Raw genomic sequence first — 24,886 nt, forward strand, 5'->3', positions numbered from 1 at the left:
GAAGGCGGAGTATGGTGGGCTGCTGGTGGGTGGCGGGGGAGTCAGGGCCACCTGAGTCCCCTCCCAGCTGATTGCCACCATGGCTGCAGGGAGGGGCTCCTGCACTAGCCCTCAGGGGTGGTTAGCACAACGGCTAAGATGCTCCCCTGAGTTTCTGTCCCACTCTCCTTACTGATTCTGCTTCCCAGAGACCTGCAGCCTCAGGAAAGGCCACTCCGCAGAGCCATCTGTGCCACACGTGGGTGGGCCAGCACTGGGAAAGGAGAGGAGGGGAAGAGGGTGCTTGCTGCAGAGCCAGGTCCCCAGGCAAGGCCCAATCTCCTGCCATACTCCTGGGGGTCCAGTCGGGTCAGCGGGAGGCCCAAGGACAGGTTGTTGGCATTGGTCAGCAGCCTCACACAGCCTGGCTGGTCAGGGCAGCCTGCTGTGTGTTTTTCATTCAAGGCCCTTTGAGGTCAAGACCAGATGGAGAGACTTTTTGTTTAGGCCTTGGAAAGAGTGCAGTGGGGTTTTTTCAAGTGGTGAGGAGGCCCATCCTGGTGGCCAGATTGCTCTCTGGATGTCCAAGGGCATGAGACCCGGACAGCAGGAATGGGATGTAGCCTCCGAGGGAGAAACTGGGGTTCTGCACTGGGCCTTCGGCCGGCGGTGGGGGGAGGGATGCAACGAGGACAGTGGTTCTAAGGAGTCTATCTGCAGATCTGCACCTTCCCCACTGCCTTCCCTGACCTTCCTGAGCCTGAGGACTGCCCTTCGTCCACTTCGCAAGCTAAAAAGGCAAAGTCTTCCCCAGCGGGAACCTTGCCCTGGGATGTAAGAAGCTCCAGATCTCCCAGCAAAGAGAGACAGCAGGGACGAGTTGGGAAGGGTGTGGCTTCTCCTGCAAACTGTGTTTCCAAGGACTTGGGGCTTTGGGGTTTCAGCTCTCTGGCACATCGGCTCTGGGGTCTACGGCAAGTCCCTTCACCTCTCTGAGACTCAGTTTCCTCACCTGTAAGCCTGAGACAAACCGCCTGCTGGGTGTGTGCGGTGGGGATGAGTGTGCACAGCGGCGCTGGAGCTCACTTTGTTGCTGCTGTAAAGACCCGTGCATTTCAGGCAGTGGATAGAGCTCCTGAGCAATCTGAAATGAATGCAGTGACCCCAGGGGCATGGGACGGGTCTGGTCCACACAGGGAAACCCGACCTTGCATGTGGCAGGTTCAGCGGGCACCGGGGAAAAACTTTTGTTTTCAACGTTTTTATTAGAGTCTAACATAAGAAACGTGCACCCACGTTAAATTACAGCTGGATAAAAATTAACTTATGTATACAATCAAGTAATCATGACCCGAAACAAGATCCGAAACGTGTCCACGAGCTGAGCCTTGAAATATACAGAAAAAGGGCCAGGGGTCCTTGTTTCCACCTTTTGGGGCCGGTCTTGGAATCTCAAACTGGGGACCTGTTATCTCGTTCCTGTCCCTCACTCAGTAGATGGAGAAACTGAGGCGCGGGGGCGAGGAGGTCTCCGGGCGGAGCTGGGAACATCCCTCGCTCCTTGCCAGTTCTGGGGGCTGGCGCCCTTTTCAACGACAGCGAACTTAGACGCGCCCGCCCCGCTGCCCTGGCTTTGCCACGCCCAGGCGCGCTGGGGCCGGAATGGGCAGTGCGGCCGAGCTCGGATCTGCCAAGGGCGGGGCCGCCCGCGCGCGCCGACGCCCCGCCCCCGCCATGCCCCGCCCCCACCCAACCGCGCGCCGACGCCCCGGACGCCACACCCCGCGCGCGCCGACGCTCCGCCTTCCGCCCTCCCGCGCGCGCCGACGCTCCGCCCCCACCTCCCCGCGCACGCCGACGCCACGCCTCCCACCCCGCCCCGCGCGCGCCGCCAGGCTAATTAGGCGCGCGATTTGTTTACAAACACGGGCTCCCGGCAGGTCCGCGCCGCCCCGCCAGTGCGCGGCTGGGGTTCGAGGACGGCCCCTGGGCCTCAGGGTCTCCGGGCGGGGGCCGGAGGTGCTGGCTGCGCTCCCGCCTTTTCCCCGGTTCTCTGAGGCACCAGGAAACTCGCCGCCGAGCGCACGTCCCTGCTCGGGGCCGGGAGGCAGGACGACGAGGCTCGGGGGGGGGACGGACACCCGGTGTCCCCGCGTCGCCTCCGGGAGCGGGCGGGCAGGCGTCGCGCCCCGCCCCCGCGCGCCCCCCGGGCCGTGCCGGCTCGCGGCCAGGGTCGGCGGGCGGGGGCGCGCGCGCGCGCGGGGCGGGGCGCGGCGCCGGCGGGGCCGGGACATGTAGTCCGCGCGCCGCGGCCTCCCCTGGGCGTCCTCGGCGCGGGCCCGGGCGCGGACTACGACTCCCGCCAGGCGCCGCGGCGCAGCGCATGAGCCCTGCTGTACTCGGTCTCGTCTATTATGCTGCCGGGCCCGGCGAGCCAAAGAGGAGCCGGCCGCGCGGGCCGGGAGGGGACGCAGCCGCAGCCGCCGAGGCCAAGTACGCCTTTCTCTTGCTTCCTTGCGCGCGCGGGGCGGCGGGCGGCGCGGGCGGCGGGCCGGGCAGAGCCGCGCGGCCTCGGGCGCCCCGCGGAGGCCGCTGGCGCGTCCGGGAGAGCCGGGCGCCCGGGACCGCCGCCGCCGCCGCCTTTGTGCGCGGCCACGACGCAACAAAGCGCGGCGGCCGCCCGGGGTCGCGGCGGCGCGGGCTCCGCTATCCTCCGCCCTCCGCCCGGCCGCCTCCGTCCCGGGCTCGGGGGCGTCGCCGCGGCCGGGGCGCGCAGCGCGGAGTTGGCACGGCCCGCGCACCCCGTGCCAGCCGGGCCTCCGCTGTCTTACGGAAGGGATTTTTTCCCCCCTTTTCCTCCGCCCGCCATCTTTTGAAGGGGGAAAGCGGGGCGGACGCGGCGGGAGAAGGGGCGCGCGGGTCCCCGCGCCGCGGCCGTGCGCTCCGGCGCACCTCGGCCCGCGCCCGCCCCGCCCTCGCGCCTCGGCCGCCGCGGGGCCCGCGCACGGGGACCGGTGCCGCGGCCGGAGTGAGGGCAAGGCCTGACCCGGCCTGGGCTCTGCGCGGCCGCCCGAGGAACAGCGGCCTGGCTGGGGGCGGGTGGGCTCCTGCCAGAGTTACGGCCCGAGCTGACTTTGCGCCCCTTTGAGTGGCTGGATTTCTGCAGCCGGGCCAGGAGGAGGCCCAGCTCCCGTTTTGAAATCAGCCTGGAAAGCGCTTAATCTGGGCGAAGTGGAGTTGGAGCGGGAGGGGTGGGGGTGCTTCCCTTCCATCCCGCTTGGGGTGGGCGTTGGCATGACAACACGGTGCAAGCCCTTCCGGGGAGACGTGCGCACCCCAAACCTTCTCGTACAATCCGCATGGCCCTAGGGGGCTCCCTGTGAATAAAGCTGGGGGCTTGGGGAAAGTCTTCGCTGTTTCCACCGGTTGCTCTTATGGGGACAGGGCCGCGATGTAGTCCTTGGGCGGCCTCCGAGGCAGGGGGCACAGAACGAGGTCCTCGGAGACCCAGCGGGGGCGAGTCCGTCGTGTGAATTCCATCTCTGTTGGGCCCAATCTCCGAGTGTCTGCGATTCTTAATTTTGTTTAAAAGCTTTCTGCTCTGAAGTGCCTACCTGGTGTATCTCACCCTTACGTCAAACTTACTTATTGTCTGCAAAAGTTAATGGGGGAGGGGAGATACTTTGCATCAGTGGACAAAGTAACGGGCTGGACGCCAAGAGGACACTCAAGTGAAGGACTCGCCACGACGCTTCTTTGTGTCCTGCCCTTCTCCACCAGGGAGGACGCAGAAGAAAATAGTTTTCTTTTTACCCTGCTGTTCTGTGGACTTTCTCCCTTGCTCTTTACTTTAAAATGGAGATTCTCTTCCTGGATGCATGGAGTGAACCTGGGGAGAGCCTGAAATGTATGCAAACTTGTTTTTCTGGGGAGAGTAGTTTCTTACTGGCTTTCAGTGGGGTTTGGGGATGGGGGTTCTGCACCCCTGCAAGGGACAGGCCTCAGGAGTTAGGGATAGGCCTCAGGAGTTAGGGACCTCCCCCTGGCTGCCCTGAACTCGGCCTCTCATTTGCAAATAAAGGTCTAGGTTGGCCCTTTTCTGTCCTGCGGCCTTGATGTGTGCTTGTGGCTACAGATCAGGAAAGATAAGGCACAGGGCTTGACGGGACACCGGGGGCTGAGGGGCATTTCTTTCTGACCTTCCTGGTCACCTGGGAGACCACGGCACCAGGGCACCTGGAAAGACTGCTGAGTAGCCCTCAGTTGTGGCCACATCTTGGCTGAGCAGCGGTGGCGATCCAGTCTTGGCCCTGCCGCTGGGACAGCCAGGGAGGACGGATTTTAGAAGCTTCCTCAGTGTGGATGGTCCACACTGTTTTGATTGTAGTTTTGTTTTTAAAAAGTAGAGCAATCACTTTCCTTTGTCAACAGCTCCTGGCTTGCTTCGGAAGTGAGCTGTGAGTAAGGAGAGGATTTGTGAACGATGCTTCCTCTCTCCCGTAGACTAAGAAAGCGGTTATCCACAGAAAGTGAAAGTGGGGCGTCAAGCAGCCAAACACCCACGCTGCTGCAGCTGGGGCTGCTCCTTGCCCTCTTCCTCCCGGCTGCCAGCCCGTGCACTGGGCAAGGGTGAGCTGTCTTGTCGGATGATTCTCGGCGGCAGAACTTTCCCTGGGGAATGACAACCCAAGGCCTCCCAAGTGGAGGCATTGGTACAATACTCTTACAGCTGCCCTGTGTCTGTCTGCCTTTCTCTCGAGCCACTGGTGGGCCCACTTCTCACTGGGAAAAGCCATGTTCCGGCCATGCATCCACAGGGCACTGGGGTGTGTCAAGAGTGGGGCCCATCCTCCCCTCCCCAAGGCAGCTGCAGCTGAAGGAACTTGCATGAAGCTGCTCTGCAGGTCTCGATTTTAAAACAGTTGGCTCAGTGGTGTGGCTCCATTAGCAGCTGGGTCCTCCTCTCCTGTCTCCCTGACTGGTCGGTTGTCAAGGTATGACTGACCTGGTGGAGTTTTACCTTCCATGTGCAGGCAGGTCCCTGATACATGTACCAGGAAGCTGGTATCTAGTTGAAGCTGTTTCTTGCTTCAGAAGATGTCATAAATGAATTATGGCAGAAAGCAGTGTTCCTTTCCATAAGAAAGTTTTGGAACCCGTGGGAGCTCTAGTGACTTGGGTCTGCTTGGGACCCTCCCACCCTCTTGGAACCCTCTTACCTTGTTTTGCCATAAAGGAGGCAAAGTATGGATGGGCACCTGGTGTATTTGGGTCAGGTTTTACCAAGAACATCTTTCCCCTTTCCCCCTGTATTTTTGGTTACTGCTACCTTGTGGAGGTGCCCAGCTGGTGGCTGGAGCAGGGAATTTTCTCAGTATTCTGTGCAGGAAATGCTTGAGGGCCCTTTCAAAGGGAAAGTGTCACATTTCAAATCATAAGTTGATGGCTTAAATTTTAAGTCTTTTGGCTGCTCTTTTTTGGGGGGCTGTGGGGGGCTGGCAGGCATAGGGATCTGACCCTGGACTTTGGTGTTACTAGCACCACGCTCTAGCTGACTGAGCTAACTGGTCCTGGCCCTGCTCTCGATTGGCGTTTACGGTGGAAATATGGGGGCCCACAGGCTGTTGGCTGTTTCTTTCACCAGTTTTTGACTCTTCTATAAGAGAATCAGTTCTCAATCTACCACCTTTTTGGAGCCTTTATAACCTCACATTGGAAAGATGCATTTTTGGAAAAAGCTCCCTCCTCCCTCCTTGCCACAGGCCCCTGCAGCAACAGTGGGGTTTGTCAGAAGTTAGTGAGGTATCTGGGAGAGTACTTCTCCACCTGCTCAAAAAATGCCATACTGAGTACAGTGGTGTTCAGGTGTCCCCTGGTCAGGTTTGCCCAAATGTGGTTGGAAGCTGGGCTTGATAACCAGTGCTGAAGCATTTCCCCAGTGACGCTCGGACACTCAAGAGTGTGATCTGCAGAGGAGGATGCTGGGGGGTGTCTGGTGTCTGGGCGGGGGTCACCGTGTCACAGGTGTTAAACTGGCGTGAGGAGCTGGGGTTCAGAGGCTGTGGGGCTTGGAGGCAAGATGTCCACAGTCGCCTTGTGAGGACTGAAGTAGGTCATGTGTACATTTCTGCATGCGGTAGCTGCTGCCATCATGGTTGCCGCTGCCCGTGCAACAGCACCTGAGCCGTGTTGCGGCTGGTACCTCATGATACGTAACAGGAGGGAGAAGAACCGACTGTAAGTAGCTGCGGATGCCCTCCCAATGCAACGCAGCCTTCGGGCCTTGGCCTGATGGTTTTGAGGGGCTGCACAGGGACAGGGCTATGTGTGTTGTGTCTGTGATAACGGGTGAGGGTGCCGCCCAGCCCCTAGCCCGAGGTATCCTCTCTGGACTTGGTGCAAGTCTACCTGGGGATGCTGCTCCCTGCACCTGGCTGCTCCAGGTGCTCCAACCGTGGCTAAATTAGCCCTAGATGTGGCTGGACCTGCAGCTTTGGAAGATACAAGCTGAAGCCTTGGTGGTGTCCATGTGGTGTTAAGTCTGCAGGCTTGCAGAATGCAAGACCTGTGAAACCCTGATTCCAAAGGATGTATGGAAAAGCCTGGGAGCCCCAGAAGAGATGTGTTGCAGGGGTGGCGTCACCACAGAGAGCCTTCACTGGGCTGCGAGGAGGCAGTGAATGGGAGGGTTGCCTGCTGGAGGGGGGCATTGTCTGCTCGCACTTCCAGGCTCCAGGGGCCAGGTACCAGGCAGGTGTCAGGAAGGGTGGCTCTGTGGGTTGTGGGCTCCCAGGCAAGGCATACATCCTCTCTGTGCTCTGTCTTAGCTCTGCCTCCAGTCTGTCCTGGCAGGGCCTGGGCAGTCCTGCAACCCGCGCCCTACTCTCAGAATGTGAGGGGACCGGTTTGAGGAGTAGATGAGGCCACGGTGGGACAGATCAGCTTGGCATGGACTGGGCAGGGTGCCTGTGAAGCCAGGCCTGGCAACCGCTGGCTTGTGGCGTTTTATGCTGAGAGCTTGGTCCTCATTGGGGCTGTCTGAGAGGAGGGAATTCCCATGTGGCTAAAAACAGTGCTGCTTTGCTCTAGAAAGTTCTGGACTTGATGTCCAGGGCACTCCAGAGAGTCTCCTTCCTGGGTTGTGGCTCTCCTGCCCCTCCCACCCTGTCACTCAGTGCAGCAGGAGGCCTGGTTTTCAGGAGGCGCCCTGCAGGGTGCACCTGGTGGTCACGGGGGCTCTAGGGAGGAGTGGCACTGGCTCCCGGCCTGCCAGGTCTCCAGTCAGAGGTGTGTGGGTGCATGCGTCGCCCAAAAGCCCCATCGGGACCACTGGTGGAGAGTGTCTCTTCTGTCCTTTCTGGTTGTCTTGCGGGGTCGAGAGGTGGGTGAGGGGTGTTGGGGCTGACATCCCCAAGGGAAAAGAAACCTGCAGAGAGGCTGGCTTCCGGACGTGGTCCACTGGGCTTGCCGAGGAGCCTGGACTTAAGGGAAACCTGGATTCAGAAAGCGTGAGGAGCTGTAGGGTCACTAAGTCACCCCAGTGCAGGGCTGAGGGAATAGGTGGTGTCCGAGCTGTCTGTGTGCCCGGACTTGGGACAGCCCCCTGGCCCTGGGGAGTGGCCCCATAGGCTACACAGGCCTGGGCCTGCCAGAGCTGGGCCCCAATGTGCTGGGAGGTGGGTGTGATGTAGCCCGGGTGAGCTCCAGGCTGGCCAGAGCCCACGGAAGTGAGGGATGTCTGCAGCAGGCGGGTTGCCTGTGGCCCCACACTGCCTGTTGCCCCTCCCAGGGCTCCTGGCAAGCCACCTGGGGGCCCTCAACCCCCATTCCCGCCCCAGCTCCACAGAAGGACGCAGTTGGCTCCGTCTGTCACTGGAGTCGGCCCTGCCCTTACAGATCTGGTTTCCCGAGGCCTGGAGGGTGGGCCCAGAGTGGCCGCTGGTCACCATGTGGCTATGGAGGACCCGTCTGGCTGCCTGGGGACAGGTGCTGGGTGGCTGCGGGTCAGCCTGGGATCTGGGGGTAGCAGACAGGTTCCCTTCCTCAGTGCTCAGCCCCTGTTGGCCAGCGCCAGCCACAGCCCTGCCCTCAGTGTTGTGGCGAGAATTCTGCGGGGTGATAGTGGCGAGTCTGCTGTGGGTGCACAGCCTTGTCCAAGCTTGGCTCTGGTTCTGGCTCTTTCTGGCTTGGTATCCTGTGCCATGTGCCCTTCGCCTCTGGGCTTCCCCTTCCCCACTCGGAAGATGGAGCTGATGTGACCCCCCACTGATGCCATACTAGGACAGAGCAGCAAGTAGACCCAGCTGGAGTGTAGCGCTGGGGGTCACCCAGGTGCATGGAGTCCCCCAGGGGTAGAGGACCCCCATGGGTACAGAGGCCCCAGGAGTATGGGGAGATCCTGAGGTATGGAGATTCCCCAGTGGTACAGAGAGACCTCAGTGTATGATGACCCTCCAGTGTGTAAAGAGAGTGAACCCCCCCCCACCTGCCCCAGGAGACTGTCTTTTTGAAGGCCGTTCTTGTTGCTAGTGGGGACGGTGAATCTGAGCAGGGCAAGGAGAGGCCAAGGCCATCTCGGGCCCTGCCCCTCCCTCCCCCAGCCCCTAGTGAAGGTGGGGGATCTTGCCTGGCATTCTTCTTCCCTCTGACTGCCCCTGTGTGGCCTGCCTAAGGGTGCCCTGACCGCCCCTCTTCAGTGTCTGTTCCCCCATGGGGCCTCCTGTCCTCCCTAGTCGTGCTGCAGGATCCCCTCCCCACAGGTCCTCATCTGTCCCCCCAGCTAGGAGCCTCCTGGGGACTTCCCCTGCTCCTGGGCCCCGCTGCCCTTCAGCCATGCAGCCTCCCAGGCCTCCTCCAGTTCCTGCAGAGCTGGGACGGCCCTGCCCCTTCCTGCCCCTCCTCCGCTCTGCAGCCAGAGTGGCCTTTCCCAGCGGCCATCCTGACCTGCCTGGAAGTGCCCGGCAGTCCGGCTGCTGCCCCAGGGCTGGTCTGGCCCAGGGCCTGGTGTGGGGGTGCGTGGACAACTGTCTTCCCTCTGTTGGGAGGCTGCGGCTGAAGGCTCAGGATCCCTGCTGCTGGGAGTGCCCGGCCCCCTGCGGAAGGGGATGGGTGTTTTGAGTGGGCTGGTGCAGAGCACTCCGTGGGTGGTGGGAGGGGGCCACTTCCAGTCTTTCTGGGTGTCTTCTTTAGTGGCAAGTGAGAGGATAGGTCGGATTCAGGCCACCTCACCTCTGTCCCTGTCAGCCAGTGTCAGTGGCAGCATGGTCCCTGCCCCATCCTTTGCTGGCTGTCAGCTTTGGAAATCTCCCTGTGGTATTCGGAGTCCTGGAGGATCTCACCGGAACCCACTGATCTTGGGGTTTTCACCTGGTGTTCAAGGACTTTTGTGGTCTGTCTGAGAGTTTTTGCTTTGGACAGTTTCGGATCCTTTTGTGTTGGAGGCGGGCCGCCCCTTCACACTGACTTCACCCACATTTGCACGGTGGCCTCCCTGTCTCCTCCGGGCAGCGTGTGTGGGCCCCGTGGCGTGGGCTCCCTGGGTGGCCAGCTGCTGAGCAGGAGGCCTGGGGAGGTGTGCCCCAGGGAGGGTCTCTAAGCTCAGTTTCCCAGCTGAGAGACTGGTCTCCATCCCTGTCCTGCTCTGCTTAGCACAGAAGAGGTGCTTGACCAAATGGCGGTCGCATATCAGGCTTCTCAGGCCTGTCCCCCAAATGGACCGCCACCTCCCTACCCGTGGGTGGGCGTTTAGTTTGCCAAAGATGGAGCTGCAGGGCCCGAGGTGGCCGCGAGTGGAGGGGTTGGCTTGATGGGGGTGTCACTGCGGTCAGGAGCTTTGTGCAGCAAAGTGGCTGCCCGCAAGGTTGTGTGGCAAGCTCTGTGGACCTTTGCCACAGGGAGCGTTAAGTGGTGGAATTAATTGCTCCTGCATTAGACCTCTCACACATCCTTCATTCAGGCTCACCCTCAAAGGCTGGTTTCCAGCCCCATCGGCATTAAGTGTGCCTGTGGGCCTCTGCTCCTCGAGGAAAGGAGCAAGTGTTTAACCCAGTAGACCAGACCCCACCACCACCCTTTACCCTGGGGGCAGGTGGGGAGAAGGGGAGACTTTGTGGCTTATAGATTTTACGTATCTTGTGTCTGGACTTGACGTGCTCGGCTCTCCTTGGCCAGCCCCTGCTCCTCCTACTCAGTTCCAGGTCATTTCACCCAAGTCTCTCGCCCTCACTCCCCGCCCCAGCTGTTCACCAGAGTCCTCTTGGCCTCTTCCCTGCAAGGTGAAGGTGGGAGCAATGTCGTGGCCCCCTGGGCCTCCCAGTTGCTGGGGGACACAGGATGCTGAGCCCGTGCTAAGGGACGTGGGGGTGGGGGGCCTCCTCCTCTTGTACTGCAAGATTCCTGGCATAGACAGGAGTGGAGATGCTGAACCCGAGCCCCAGTGCTTGGCTTCCATGGGAGCAGCTCCAGGCCTGTCCTCCTTCATCCAGACCCCCACTCATTTTCAGCCCCCCTTGTGATTGTGAAGCAAACCCCAGACATTTCCTTCGTAGAACTTTCTGTACGCCTCTAGAAGATGGGACTGTTTAAAAATTTGTAGCCATAGTACCACCATCAGCCCCAAAGTATTAACTCTGATTCCAAAACATCAAGCGCTTAATGCTGATGTCTGACCCTGATTCACTTTTCTGCAGGCACTTCTCTAGCAACTGGCTCCAGACACAAGCCCTGTTGTCGGTGTCGACTGTGGTGCAGGTCTGGGCACTGCCCCTCGGTCACTCTGAGCCTGTTCCCTGAACTGTATAAGGTGGAGTTCCCACTGCCCTCCCAGCAAGGTAGAGGGCTGAGTGAGGGTCAGCCCTCCTTGTCACGGGGCCACCATCCTTCACTCGAATTCCAGCCCAAGAGCTCTTGGGATGGAGATTTTTTCCAATTCTTTTGCAGCAAAACCTTGACCCTCTGCAGCTGATAAAAGGTTGTCCTTTATGTGAACATTTATGTTTCTGTGCAGAATATTGTATTGGATTTGGGGTGTTATCTCAGACCCTGGGGGTAGGGGTGTGTGTAGGACAGACACGCCCCCGCCTCCATCCCCAACCCCCGTGGAATGCCATTGCACTCCCTGGTTTGATTTTCTGAAATCCAAAAAGTTCACCATCGCGAGGTGTCTGGCCCCAAGGAGAGGCCGGTGATGCGGAGTGGTCGGGCTCCATCCTGGGGGGAGGGGCACGAGAGTGAGCGGTAGTCCCCATCTGTCCAGATGTGGTTTTTCTGTTTCTTCTTTACTTTGTTTCTGGAAACCAGGAGATGTGGGCGGCCATGGCTTTTTGGGCAGACGCATATCCAATGTCTACGAGTGCCAGGTACAGTCCTAAAGGTCAGCCCGGGGGTGACTTGGGGTTGGTCCCTTTGCAGCAGCCCCTCTCCAGGTGACTCGGGAACTAGGGGCACCTCCTCTTTTTCCCAGCCTGAGGAGGCCCGTAGTCACACCCACCTCTTGCCATTGGTCAGGATGTCCCTGGTGCCTGAAACGCACTTGTGGGTGGGTCACTGTGGCCTGCAGCGCCTGTGCCTGTCTGTCGCGGGACATGATGGAGGCTTTTGGTGAGTGAGGGCCGTACACACTCAGCACGCACCATCTCCTGACCTCACAGGGAGACTCTGGATTCAGTGCAGTCAACCACGGCAGGGAGCTGGTCTTTGGGTGGGCGTTGCTCGCTGCTCGGCCCCTGTGTCAGGGCACTGACCCTTGGCAGCCCTGCAACCTGCCCTCTCAGCATTTCCCTCAGCCCTGGGGTTCTGGGATCGGAGCAGCCCTTGTGTCCTCGCTGGCAGATGGAAGCAGGGTTGTTGTGCTCTTTAACTGCCCAGGGTCCCCTTACCCTTGGTCACCTATAATTGAGGAGCCCAGGATGGGCAGGAGCAGGTTCCTCGGCCTAGGCTTGGGCTCAACCACTGAGTGCTGCAGCCTGATCACAGGTGACGTGCAGGAAGTGGAGGAGCCTTAGCTTCGTTGTCTGTACAGCAGGCATGGTCGGTCTGGCATTGCAGTAAGGATCACTTGGTATCTTGCCAGTAGTGAAGTGGCCAGCCGCCCACAGAATTCCTGGTGTTTTCTCCACTGTCCTGAGAGGAGCCCGTGACATCTGGGATGGGGGTCGGGGGTGAGCATGGTGAGAAAGTGTCACACCCAGCAAGGGGGTGATCATCCTGCCTGAGCCTGGCCCATGGCATCTTTTCCTATCCTGGACCCACCCCCACCCTGTCACACACAGGGAGGGCATCAGGCACAGCTGGGGGCTCAGGGGCTGGTGTTGGGTGGTCCCACCACAGTCCTTCCTTCATCTTGTTGGAACCTCCAGTTGATTAGAACCTTTGTCTGTTACTGGTTTTCAGTTTGTGGCAGAACCCGGTGCATGGGTCAGCTGCAGTTCTGTGCTGGAAGCATCACTCGTCTTCCTGGTCTCCGGATGTGGCCCCAAGTGCCCACCCAGTTGAGGAAGGGCCTCTCCTCCCTGCCTCCCTGGGGGGGAGTTTTTCAGGGCAGTCCATGGCTCTCTTTTCATTCTCTGTGGCACCTGTGCGGTGTTCCCGGCTTTGATGTTTTCTGGTTCATTGAGCTCTGCCATCTGGATGAGTGAGGGCGGCAAGGTGTTGCTGGGAACAGCAGTGTCTGACTCTTGCTCTCCCTGCTGCAGTGTCAGGGAAGGCATCTGTGGCAGCCCTGCCTGCCTGTCCCAGGGTTGTCCTAAAGTTTTTGTAGGGATCCAGGTATGTGGGCTGCCCCCACCCTATTTCAGTGGAGATGCTCCCAGGAGAGGGGAGGTCAGATGGCCACGCAGTCCCCACAGATTGTGGGGCATCTGCCTGCCCAGCATGTGCCGGGACCTTTTGCACGAGCCCCCTCAGCATCACAGGTCTTGCCGGGTTGGTGGTGTTTCTGCTGGGGGTTGGGCAGCTGCACAGGACCACCCAGCGCAGTGGAGCTGTGGCCATAGTGACCGCTGGCATTCAGTGAGCGTGAGCCGGCACCAGGCACTCAGACCTGTAGTCATGTCTTCTGGGATTCCCCTTAGCAGCACCGAGTGTGCTCCTAGGCTCGGCATCAGGCGGCTCTGCCCTTGGCCAGTGGACTGGGGCCACCTGAGCCTGGGGCGCTCCTCCACCTGCCTGGCCTGGGCTCACAGCTTGCTGCTGGGCTGGGCTGCCGTTGCCCCAGGACGGGGCATGCACTCCCCATGTTTGTGGCCGAGCCGGCCTACTCAGCTGTGGGTTTGGAATGGCACATTGGTGGTTGGAAGAGGGAGGCTGAGACTGCCTGGTCCTAGCCAGGTCCCTGCATTGAGCTGTGACCATCTATCCTCATGCTTAGAGGAGGCTAGTTTGTAGCCTCAGATCCTTCCTGCATGCTCTGTATCCACCCCCAGGTCAGTTCAGCCCAATTTGCTGCTCCCTGTGTCAGTGCAGCAGCAGCATTAGGCACTGGGAATCCCACTCACCTGACCTCCACCTGGGAGGTTGCAAGAGCATAGCACGGGCCCTTCCTGCAGGGTCTGGGCTGCAGCGGTCACAGTAGGGCTGTGGGTCCTGCTTAGTGTGTGTCTAGTATCGGCCTGAACACTCTTCCAACCTCAGAGGGCCCCACGGGGAAGTGGAGGGACCCAGGTTACAGGGTTGGGACTGGGACCCTGAGGGCTGGCTCCAGCATCTGTTCTGCCACCTGGGGTCCCAGCAGGAAGGGTGTTCTGGGAGGTTACTGGAGGTCTTGGGAGGGCATGAGCCGCTGCTGTGCAGTTCTTGAGGAGGGTGAGGGCTGGCATGGCTGCCACAGCCACAAGTCACAAGAGATGAGCCCCAGGTCCCAGAGCCTAGTCCCCTGAATCACATGGAGCCCTGGAGGGTTTTGAGTGACAAGCAACTTGATCCGACTTGGTCTTCACAGGACCACCACTGCTGTATAGAGGCTGGACCGTCAAGGAGAGGCAGAAGCAGATGGACCCGCTGGAAGGGATTCAGGGAGTTCCAGCCAGAGCTGGTGGTGCTGGGGCAGCAGCCACCACACTGTCCAAGATCCAGATTTGCTGCCCTGGTGGGGCTGGGAGGAGAGGCATTAGGGCTGACCCCAGGTTTGCAGCCAGCATATGTGGCCTCCTTTCTGGTGGTGAAGACAGCCTCACGGCCATTAGCTGGACCTCATGTGCTGCCCTCCCCACCAGGCACTGGCCTGAGGCTGTGGGCCCTGAATTAGCAGCATCTAGGAGCGTGTGCTGCGCCAGCTCACCTTCAGAGGACGTGGCAGGGGGCAAGTTCGTGGGCTCCCCAGGGTGACACCTCAGGGAGCCTCAGTGCAGGTGGGAGCCCCTCGTGTCCCCAGGTGCTCCTTGAATGAAAGTTTGCTTGGTGAGCGAGATGCATCTGCTGTCATGTTTGAAGCCCTTTTCACTCTGCTCTGGGGTGGGGGAAGCAGACCCGGGGAGAGGTGGATGTTGGTGAATGATGAACAGCCAGCTCTCCAGGGAAAAGCTTTGGTTTGTAGCATCTGCCAATTTCTGTGGTGTAAATACGCCCACCGTGACAAATTTGAAGGAACCAATATCACGTTGGCCAGCTTGCAAAATTCTCCAAGTCTTAACAATCTGCTTCTGGAGTCTTACACGTGGCTGTTTCCAGTGGCTGGTGCGAGTGGCTCCTCCTCCCGCAGCAGCATTAAACCCCAGCCTGTCTAACTGTCGTCCAGACAAGGACACAAAGACCTCAGCAGTGGCAAAGTCCACAGATGAAGTGGTTGTCCTGGCCACCTGGAGTGAAGGCCCCGCGTGCAGCCTCTGAAGTCTGTCCTGGCCTTTACAAGTAGGAGTGGGCGCACGTTGTTCACAGCGCCATGTCGGCTTTCTCCCCAGTGGAGAGCACGGCATATGGGTGCCGTGGGGTGGCCTGGGCCACCTTCTGCTGCACAGTGTTCCTGTGGGCTCTCTCCTTGCTTTCTGGTGCCTTGCAGGCTGTGGTGGCGTCTTCCCTCCAGGTGGTCAGGTGGTATCCACGGCAGCCCCTGTGGACCAAATGTACCAGCCATGGCCCCAGATGCAGATGCCGAGGAGACAGACCTGCGGGGCCGGAACCACTGCCTCCTGCCTTCCTGATTGGCTGAGGGCCAGCCCGTGTCACAGCCTTCTGCCATCACAAACCCCAGAGCTCCTCCTCCTGGTTACGATAGAACCTCGCTCCGCGCCTTGCTCCAGGGCTCCAGCTCCCCATGCAGTGTGTGGGTCTGCAGAAGTCTGGGGTGCTGCCGGTACTGCCTCTCTTGGCTCTGTTGGGCCGTATTGTAGCTCTCTGAGTTTAGATTGTTCAAGAAATTGCCACAGCCAGGAATAGTAGAGAGTCCAGTAGAAGTGAGCCGTGGGTGGGTGGTGGGCAGGGAGCTGATGGTGACCAAGTCCGCTTGTCGCACGCCCACCTCCCACCACCCACGCTGAGCCCTGCCTGGGAGCAGGTGGCACGTGCCCGAGTCGCCCCTTCCGCCGTGGGAGAGTTGCTGTGCCAGGTGATGGCTGGCCACACGTCCATGTGGGTGGGAAGGTGCAGCATGAGCGAGGGGCCCTAGCCCTGCAGAACCAGGCCACCAGAGCTGGGCGAGGAGCGGGGATCCTGGGGTGACCGGTCTCTCTTTCTGCCGTTCTTTTTCTCCTGTAGGTGTTGCCCAATTGGGCCCGGAAATGGGATGTCGCACCTCCCCTGGGAGCGTAGGAGCAGCGAGGGCCTCTCTCAGCCGCTGCTGTGACAGGAAGTGAGTGAGCTGCTGGAGGATGTCCACAACGACGGTTGCCCCCACGGGGATCCCGGCAGCCCCGGGCCCTGTGAACCCGCCCCCACCAGAGGTCTCCAACCCCAGCAAGCCTGGCCGCAAGACCAACCAACTGCAGTACATGCAGAACGTGGTAGTGAAGACGCTCTGGAAGCACCAATTTGCCTGGCCTTTCTATCAGCCTGTAGATGCCATCAGACTGAACCTTCCTGTGAGTGGCCCACACCCCCGAGCCATGCCGTGCCACTGCAGCTTCTGCCCCTGGGGAGATGGCCCCTCTGGCCCTGGCAGAAGCAGTGCCTGAGCTGTGGCAGGTGCTGCTGAGCCCGGGAGCAGCCTGTACCTTGGGAAGCTCACAGTTCGAGGGTGACACCCCACGACCCACAGTATAAGGAGCCCAGGGCTACTTAGGGGTATGGGAGAATGGAGAGCGACTGCTCCCCGTGTGTGGGAAATGGGGAGGACTCATGCACCTCCAGGGGGAGAAGAGAGGCAGGGGGCCACAGTGATAGGGGCTCAGGAGTTGAGGCCCACTCGGGCCTTTGTTCTGTCCAGCTGAGGTGTGACCCGCAGGCCATGCAGCCTCTTGCAGACAGAATGCCTTGACAATGGGTGTGTATTCAGGCCACTTCCCAGGCCGCACGCTCAGCTCTTGTCTGCATCCAAATAGAGAAACCCAGAGTGTTGCAAGAGAAGTCCTAGGCCCAGCTTGGACCCTGGTCACCTACAGCTTTAGACCCCCTGGAGAGGCGTAGCGCCATCTCTAGCATATAGGCCAGCTCCGGGGTTTGCCCCCGCTCCACATGGGCTTGGCAGAGAGGTTTGGCTGGAGTTTGGAGCTGGCAGAGCACTCTCCCCAGACCACATGCCCACTGCCCTTGGTGACCAGAAACTGCCTTGGGCCCAGAGCTGGTCCCCAACTTGCTCAGGAAGACTGCTCTGCATAAGACTACAGCACTTGGGAGGTGCGAAAATAATTATGGAGAATTCATGGATAACGCCTCTGAAAATCTCTTTCCTAGGATTATCATAAAATAATAAAAAACCCAATGGATATGGGGACTATTAAGAAGAGACTAGAAAATAACTATTACTGGAGTGCAAGCGAGTGTATGCAGGACTTCAACACCATGTTTACAAATTGTTACATTTATAACAAGGTAAGAGGACACTCCACATGGGCCCAAAATGCCACTTGTGGTATCAATTTGGGCGCTGTGTTGCTTGGATCCCTGGATGGTCCTGCTGGGGACAGCCCATGGTTGGCCGGTGCCAGGTGGGCCTGAGCTCTTGGCAGCAGCTTTCAGACCAGCTCAGAGCCGTGGTCCCACATACTGCCCAGATCTCCCATGAGAGGGAGAAGAAACTGGACCAGCCTCTTCAGAGGGGGCTGATGCATACCACATGCTTTAAGACGCGCTTATGCTGGGACCTGGAAAATCTGCCCTGAGAAATTCCACAGAAATCAGTGCAGGTGCATGTACTTGGGGGCCACTGCACATACAGCAGTAGGATATGGCCAGGTAGATTGTGATGTCCATGTGCAGCTGCCTAAAATGACAGGATGCTTCATGACATTAGCACGGTGGCTTTCAGTGAGAACAGCAGATTAGGGAAGTTGCATGGGATCATGGGTTCGTGGGCTTTATTTCATAATAGTGACCTGAATAAAGGCAGAAGACTGAGCTGCTGGAGGCTCTTTCTTGCACGTGACAGGATGAAAGCTGGTTTTACTCTTCCTGCTCCTCGGTATTCTTCCAAGATTTTCCACATTGCAGTGTATTTGTTTTGCCCCCTTCCTGCCCACCGAATCTCTTAGCCAGTTTAAGACTGTGTCCCTGAGCTACACCTGGCGATGTCCTTTACAAGCGCCTGGCTCCTTTCCCATGAGTGACCCGGGCTCTCTCTGTGTCTTCAGCCCACAGATGACATAGTGCTAATGGCCCAAGCCTTAGAAAAAATTTTTCTGCAGAAAGTGGCCCAGATGCCCCAGGAGGAAGTTGAATTATTACCACCCGCTCCGAAGGGCAAAGGCCGGAAACCAGCTGCAGGAACTCAGAGTGCAGGTAAAGGGCATCAGGTGGGCGGAGGGTTGGGACGTTCTGTCCGGACACTTGAGAGTTGGACGGGCTGGAGCGCAAGTCCCCTCTGAGGTCAGTTTCCCCATTGGTCAGGTGGGACAGGCACGATGAGCTTGGGAGTGCCGGTCTCGACCGCATATGGCCTATAGGCAGCGTGGCAGAGGTGCTTCTGGGGGTAAGGAGGACATTGACGTTGTTGCTGCTGGCCTTGGAGCCTGCTCTGCTGGGGAGGTCATGGTCTGGGAAGCCCATATGTGCTGTTCTCTACCTCCTGTCCTGCTCTTCCTGCCAGTCCCAGCCCTGAGGCCACCTCCTCTGAGAAGCCCCATCGGAACCGTGGCTGCTGCCTCTGCCCCTCTGGGTCTCTCTGCCTCTTTAGCACGTGTTCTACTCTCTGTGACCTAAGGGTCTCTGTGTCACCATCTTGCTCCCTGGTCAAGCAGGACTTTGTCTGCCTGTCAGGTGGTGGTTGTTAGGACTGTGAGCTCTGGGGTCTGACCTGGTCTGAGGCTCAGGATGGAGGTGTGTCCAGGCTGAGCAGCTAGCCCGTGCCACGTTGCAGATGAGAAAAGCTGGGTGGTTGAATAAGGCCCTGTCCTAGGCTACTCAGCTGGTCACTAAAGGAATCTGAGTTCAGTCCAGCTTGCTTGGACCCCAGGCTGAGGACCTTGAGGGTTTTCCTCATTCAACCCACCTTAGTCTGTGGCCAGAGGGGCCTTTCACTCATTCAGGGAGTGCGGCCAAAGTGAGCTGAGCCGCCCCTGCCCCTGAGATGCTGGGCCTGGTGTCTCTGTATGGAGGGGCTCTTCAGGCAGGGGTCCAGGTGCACGCTGGCTGGAGGGGATGGTCCTGGAATCTTCTGAAAACAGTGGGGAGCCTGCCATCTGAACTTTTTTCTTTGTCTTGAAGGTACGCAGCAGGTGGTGGCCGTGTCCTCTGTCTCCCCAGCGACCCCCTTTCAGAACGTGCCCCCCACTGTCTCCCAGACGCCCGTCATTGCTGCCACCCCCGTACCAACCATCACTGCAAACGTCACATCGGTCCCCCTCCCCTCGGCTGCCGCCCCACCTCCTCCTGCGACTCCCATCGTCCCTGTGGTCCCTCCTACGCCGCCCGTCGTCAAGGTGAGCGTCCCTGAGGCGGCCGTCCAGCGAGGTCAGCAGAGGGTCTGAGCCCCAGCCAGGGTTCCTAAATTTGGGGCTGGTGGGGGTTCTGCTGCCTTCTCTTTGTGCCCTGAGAGGGGCCGTTCTGGTGCAGACGAGGAGACCGAGGCTTGGGAAGCTGAAGGTCACACAGCTGGCGAGGGCTGGGCTGAGCTGGAGCCTCAGCTTCTCTGGCCCGGGAGCCCTGGCCTTGCGGCCCATCAGCCAAGGTGGGGAAGGTGTGGGAGAGAAGCGAGGGTGGGAGGGGTCCCAGTTCTCCCTGGCCACCTGGGTATGTTGTGAGATGCCGGCACCCAGGCCACACTCGGCCTGTGCTCTGCTCATGGGAGTGCAAGCGTCCACACAACTGGCCGCCCACTTGGCTGGGAGCTTTTTGCAGCGGGCATCGTCCTGGCCAGGCCTGGGCTTGGGCCAGCACGGAGTGGGAGCTCCCTGCCAGGTTTGGGGCTAGCAAGGCTGCAGGGCCCGTGCCAGGCACTTATGCGTGTTATGTTCTTCAATTCGATCCTCACAGCAACCCTCTGGGGCAGACAGTATTACCCCATCTTACAGATGAGGAAGCAGGCGCTCAGAGGGGTTAAATGGCTCCCCCAAGGTAAAACGCCATCCCTGGTGCTTCCCCTCCCCTGTGGCCTTCACCACCTGCACTTGCGGGTGGCTCCTGGCCAGGCCACCTCCCACAGCTCGGGGCTGTCTTTGAAGCATGTCCCGTTTGCCATGGCCAGTTGAGTTCCCCCGGCCCTGTGTGGCACACGCTTGGTGCTTGGCATTCCGGGTGTCCGTCAGTGTTTGTGGACAGCCGGCTTGTGCCCTGCTGGCCTGAGGCAGCAGCTTGGCAGTGCAGTGGCCGTGGGTGGCTCTAGACCGCAGATCCCTGTGAGGCCGCTGACCCCAACCTGGGAGCTTGTGGCTCCTGTTGGCTTCTCTGTTTGCCTGAGGTAACAGGAGGAGACAATGGTCTTAGGTGCACACCCAGACTTGACTCCTAGGGACCCTGGCCATTGCGGGCTGCCGAAGACTCGAGCACCCCTGGGACATCTGGATATTACATATGATCGATCGTTCATTTGGCAGATGCCATGCAAATGTCTGCCTGGTGCCCGGCTCTGCCCACCAGGTCACACACATGGAAGGCTTGTGGATGTCTCACTCCTCTCCCTGCTTGAAGCAGCCCTCTGTGGCTCTTTATTGCCTTCAGGGTGGAGACTAGACCTATCTGCTTGCTCATAGCTCCTGGGGCCCCCTGGTCTCAAACCTGCTGTGGCTGCTTCAAGTCTCCTGGTTGGGGTTCACCCCATACCCCGCTTGTCCTGCTCCACTTGTTTGTCCTGGGATCGTCAGCTCTGAGGCCCTGGTCTAGGGCTTTCCCACTGATCTTTGAAACAGGGCTTCCTCCCTTACCTCTGTAGCCCCTGGTGCAGGACCAGCCTGGGCTGCTCACTAGGTGTCGGGACTGCATGCAGTACCTATCCCTGTCGTGCCCGCATGCCCTTGGGGCCCAAGGAGAGGGGTCGCCCTTATGCCCAGCAAGGGTAGGTTTCAGAGTAGAGCCTGAGCTGGGGACCCAGCCTCGCCACTGCCAGCTGTGTGACCTTGGGCCAGTGATGGGGCCCTTCCGAGCCTCAGTGTCCTCTGTCCTGCAGGGGCAGCTGGGAGGATGTAACGAGGCCGTGCATGGGGTTGCTTAGCTCGGCGTCTGGCAGGTGGTCAGCGCTCCAGAAACACAGCTGTGGTGATGCATGTCCTCACGGCCGGGCCCCGCTTCCCGCCCTCTCTGATTGCTTTGCTGTTGCAGAAAAAGGGCGTGAAGCGGAAAGCTGACACCACCACGCCCACGACGTCTGCCATCACTGCGAGCCGGAGTGAGTCACCACCACCGCCATCGGACCCCAAGCAGGCCAAGGTGGTGGCCCGGCGAGAGAGCGGGGGCCGCCCCATCAAGCCACCCAAGAAGGACCTGGAGGACGGCGAGGTGCCGCAGCACGCAGGCAAGAAGGGCAAACTGTCGGAGCAGCTGCGGTACTGTGACAGCATCCTCCGGGAGATGCTGTCCAAGAAGCACGCAGCCTATGCCTGGCCTTTCTACAAGCCAGTGGACGCTGAGGCCCTGGAGCTGCACGACTACCATGACATCATCAAGCACCCCATGGACCTCAGCACCGTTAAGGTACGTGGCTGGCAGCCTATCCACATGGCCCTGGCACCCCGCCAAGCCGCCTGTTCCGTGGGCATCCTGAGGGTCTGTGGGCTGCTGGCCTGTGCCGGCATAGTGTGATGTGCAGGGCTCTGGAGGAAGGCGCGTTCCGCCATGGGTCACCGAACCCGCCCCTTCCTTGCCTCTGTGCTGGTTCAATTGCCTTCGAGGGTTTGTCGATTTCTGTCCCACCTCCCTATTCTGTAGCTGTCAGGCCAGGAGATTCCAGAGGTGATCTGCTCCTGTGGATGCCACCTGGCTTTGTCTCTTTGCTTTTTAGTTTTTGTTCTTTTTGGGGGGTGGTGGGCTGGTCCAGAGATCCAAACCCCTGACCTTGATGTCATCGGCACTATGCTTTCCCACGTGAGCCAAGCGGCCAGCCCTGCCACACATTTTGAAGTACAGATTGCTTCCCTCAGTTCCTGGATGTAGGCACCTCCCAGCAGAGATGAGAGTGGGGGGCCGGCGCGGTCACCTCCAAGCCCCCCCCCCACCAGATGGGAGTTGGCCCTGAGCAGGGTTGGCAGAACCAAGACCAAGAGCCCTGGCTCTTGTCCTCACACCAGCACCTTCCCGAGGCAGTGGTCTGCTTCTGGCCTTCTGTGTGTTTTGCACCAGGTCAGACCGAGGCAGGTCCAAGCAGAGGGTGGGTTTAAGCCACCGTGACCCTCAGGGAGAAGGTGCCTGGGGGGCGGTGGCAGCCCCAGGGCTGCGGTGGGCCCCCTCCAGGTCTTTTCATAGTGCTTGCCTAGCAGTCCTGCCCTCCCTGGGGGTAGCTCTGAGTCAGCTCCAAGGACGCCCTGGTAGTTGGGGCAGGCGTGGCCGTCTCCTCCAGGGAGCTGCTGCATGGTCCTGGAAGGGCACCCCACACAGGGGACAGTTTCTTGTTTTCGTCGATGGGGGATGGGGCTGCAAAGACTGGTCTCAGTCATTCTGCCTCATTTTCCAGTAACACCAACGGAGGCAGCATCTCAGACTGTTCTCTCCCTGGGGTGATTGTGGATTTTAGGGGCAGGACAGATCTGGCTGTCCAAGGTCATGATGACTGGTGTTCATTGAGGAAAAAGCCATCAGCGGGACCGCCCTGGGGAGGGAAGCTGAGGGTCGGAGCTACATAGCCCAGAAGCTTCTGGAAGCCTCAGCTCCAGCCTCTATAGCCTGTGTTTGTGCGTCTCTAACCACAGCGCAGTAACAGGAATTTCTGAAACGTCATTGGAGGTTCCAGTGTTTGAGTTGGACGAAGATTCATTTAATTCCGTTTTGTTCAAAGGGTTTGATTTCTTCTTGAAACCAGAATAAAGAAGCTTTAGAAAGTCAGTTCACTTGAAAGTCACAGCTTGTTTTGTTGGAGCTTCCCGTCTCCTTCATGGCTGGCAAGAAGCGAGGTGCGGTGGGCAGCCCTTGGTTGTGCAGACCCTGCCTGCAGGGCCGGAGCTGCTGCCGCCTTCCATGAGCAGACCTCAGGGGAGAGGAGTGTGAGGTTGTCTCAGTTTCTGAAAACTTAATGTACAACAGAGAGAGAAATAACCTCCATATGTTGTGGATTTTAAATATAAAGTTGCTTGGGGAAATTTGTCCTGACACGTGCTAAAACTGAAAATAAGATTTTCTCTCAACACCAGAAGGCTTTTGGGTTCCACCGTGGCCCTGGGCTTCTTTCCAGCCAGCCCTCTGCAGAGAGATGCATGTCCTGGAGCTGGGGACCCCCTCCACTGCAGCAGGACCCTTGCAGGCTGGAGCGCAGCTGCCCTGTCTCATTGACATCTAGACTAGCAAAATTCTGGCCTCCATAGAGGGGTGGGATGATTCGGCCCCTCCCCCTTTTCTGGACCTCCCCCGAGCCCATCCCAGGGCCAGGAGCTCACTCTCTCAGGAGCAGTTTGTCCTCAGCTGCCACCATGCAATGTCCCTTGCTGGCTGCACTCTATCCTCCCTGTGCACAGTGTACCGCTGCTGTCTAAGCCTTCCTGACCTCCCCCAGGCCTTGGCCTCAATCCACCATTTGCCGAAGCCACATAGGATGTGAAGCCAGATAGGCGGTTTTGCCATAGACTTTCTGTGGTGGCCAAGTACATGTAGCTCCATGTCGGCCCCTCACACCCCTGCAGCAGTTCGGGAGCCGCCACTGGGCACGGCCTAGAGTCCCCTAGATCCAGCTGGGGCCCTGGGACAGTACGGTGTTACCGTAAGAAGCAAGGTGGCTAATGGCTACTGGATTTGTCACAGGAAGAAAGTTGCATGTTTCATTCTATAAATAGAGCAAGCTTCTTCAAGTTGGTGGAGAGTGGCTTTTCACCTGGAGCTCCTACCATCGGACTTCAGTGTGTAAAACCTTACCCCCTGCATAGAATTGGGAATTCTGGACAGGGAAGGGGTCTGGCTGCGGGAGCTTGGGCTTTCTTTTCCTGGAGCCAGGGCATCTATCGTGGGTCCCAGACCTTCCCTTCCACACTGGCAAGCCACTCTTTCATCCCTCACTTGGGGCTCCCACATAATGAGGTCCTGGAAGGCTGGGCTGTCCTGCCCGCCAGCAGGTGCTGTCTTTGGGCTGGTGGTGGACGTCCTGAGGATCCCAAGTCCATCCCAGCGGGGTCTGGCTGAGAGTGCTGCAGGTGCCGGGCCGTATCTACTCATGCCCTGTTGCTTTGTGTTACAGAGGAAGATGGACAGCCGTGAGTACCCAGACGCACAGGGCTTTGCTGCAGACATCCGGTTAATGTTCTCCAATTGTTACAAATACAACCCTCCTGACCACGAAGTGGTGGCGATGGCCAGGAAGCTCCAGGTAAACTGAGGCTGGGCACTGGTGGGCTTAGCTCAGGTGGTCAGTATGGGCATCCAGGCCCCCTGGAAACAGGACAGGCACCCAAGAAAGACAGCGGCATCTCAGAGAACATCCAGCAGGGGACAGCCTGGGGGGTCCTTATTCATCAGCATGTTTTTCCTGAGTGGCAGCTGAGTACCTGCCAGCTCCAGGCCTGGTTCTCTGGGACATTATGGTAGACAGGCTGGCCTGTGTCTTCCAGGAGCCGCAGGCTGACGTGGGGAGGTAGCCAGCAGGCAGCAGGGACCCTCACTGCTTGCAGGAGCCTTTCCAGTGTCACGCTGTAGGTGGGCCTTTCTCTCCTGGGCTGGTGCCTGTCCTCCTGTGGCTTCACTGATGGCAGGTTCCAGCATGTCTCTGTGCCAAGGGGAGGCTTCATCACAAGCCTGTGAGGCTGCGGAGGTCAACATAGATAACAGTCATTTGTGTAGCTTTTTACTTTTCTGACGCAGGTCAAAGGCATATTGGAGAAAATGTAGGAACCGTCAGGATGTCTTAAGGGAAAGCAGAGTGTGTCTCTGTCTGGCCTTGTGCGTGGGGATTTTGTGAACACACACACAGTCTCTCACACAGAGATGTGCACGTGTGTGTGCTTTTCTGCCGATGTTCCGTGCTACACACATTATTTCCATGTGTGTCAGCACAATAGAGTCTGTTCTTATTTACAGTTATAACTGACAGTATAGGTTGTTTGCTTTCATAAACAACAGTGCCAATATTTTAAGTGTTATTTAGTCAAAAGACTTTCCTTTTGGAGGAAAAAGTAAAAATTATGGACGTATGGTCATGTGCTGCATAACAGTGTTTTGGTCGGTGATTGACTGAATACGATGGTGGTCGTAGGAG

General features: G+C 59.0%; 1 protein-coding gene across 2 annotated transcripts in view; it reads left to right on the top strand.

The window, feature by feature from the left end:
• The first annotated feature begins 2,384 nt into the window (after positions 1-2,384).
• BRD3 (bromodomain containing 3) overlaps positions 2,385-24,886 on the top strand; it is a 35,233-nt gene continuing 12,731 nt past the window's right edge. The window contains exons 1-7 of one of the 2 annotated variants that reach the window (XM_063081847.1): positions 2,385-2,472; positions 15,667-15,989; positions 16,801-16,938; positions 17,697-17,844; positions 18,769-18,983; positions 20,818-21,189; positions 23,873-24,001. In XM_063081847.1, coding sequence (XP_062937917.1) covers positions 15,780-15,989; positions 16,801-16,938; positions 17,697-17,844; positions 18,769-18,983; positions 20,818-21,189; positions 23,873-24,001 — 1,212 coding nt within the window. In that variant the 5' untranslated portion in view covers positions 2,385-2,472; positions 15,667-15,779. The remainder of the gene's footprint in view (positions 2,473-15,666; positions 15,990-16,800; positions 16,939-17,696; positions 17,845-18,768; positions 18,984-20,817; positions 21,190-23,872; positions 24,002-24,886) is intronic. The other variant, XM_063081848.1, reaches the window with a different exon arrangement.

Source organism: Cynocephalus volans, chromosome 17 (assembly GCF_027409185.1).
Source record: "Cynocephalus volans isolate mCynVol1 chromosome 17, mCynVol1.pri, whole genome shotgun sequence".
NCBI classification, from domain to species: Eukaryota; Metazoa; Chordata; class Mammalia; order Dermoptera; family Cynocephalidae; genus Cynocephalus; species Cynocephalus volans.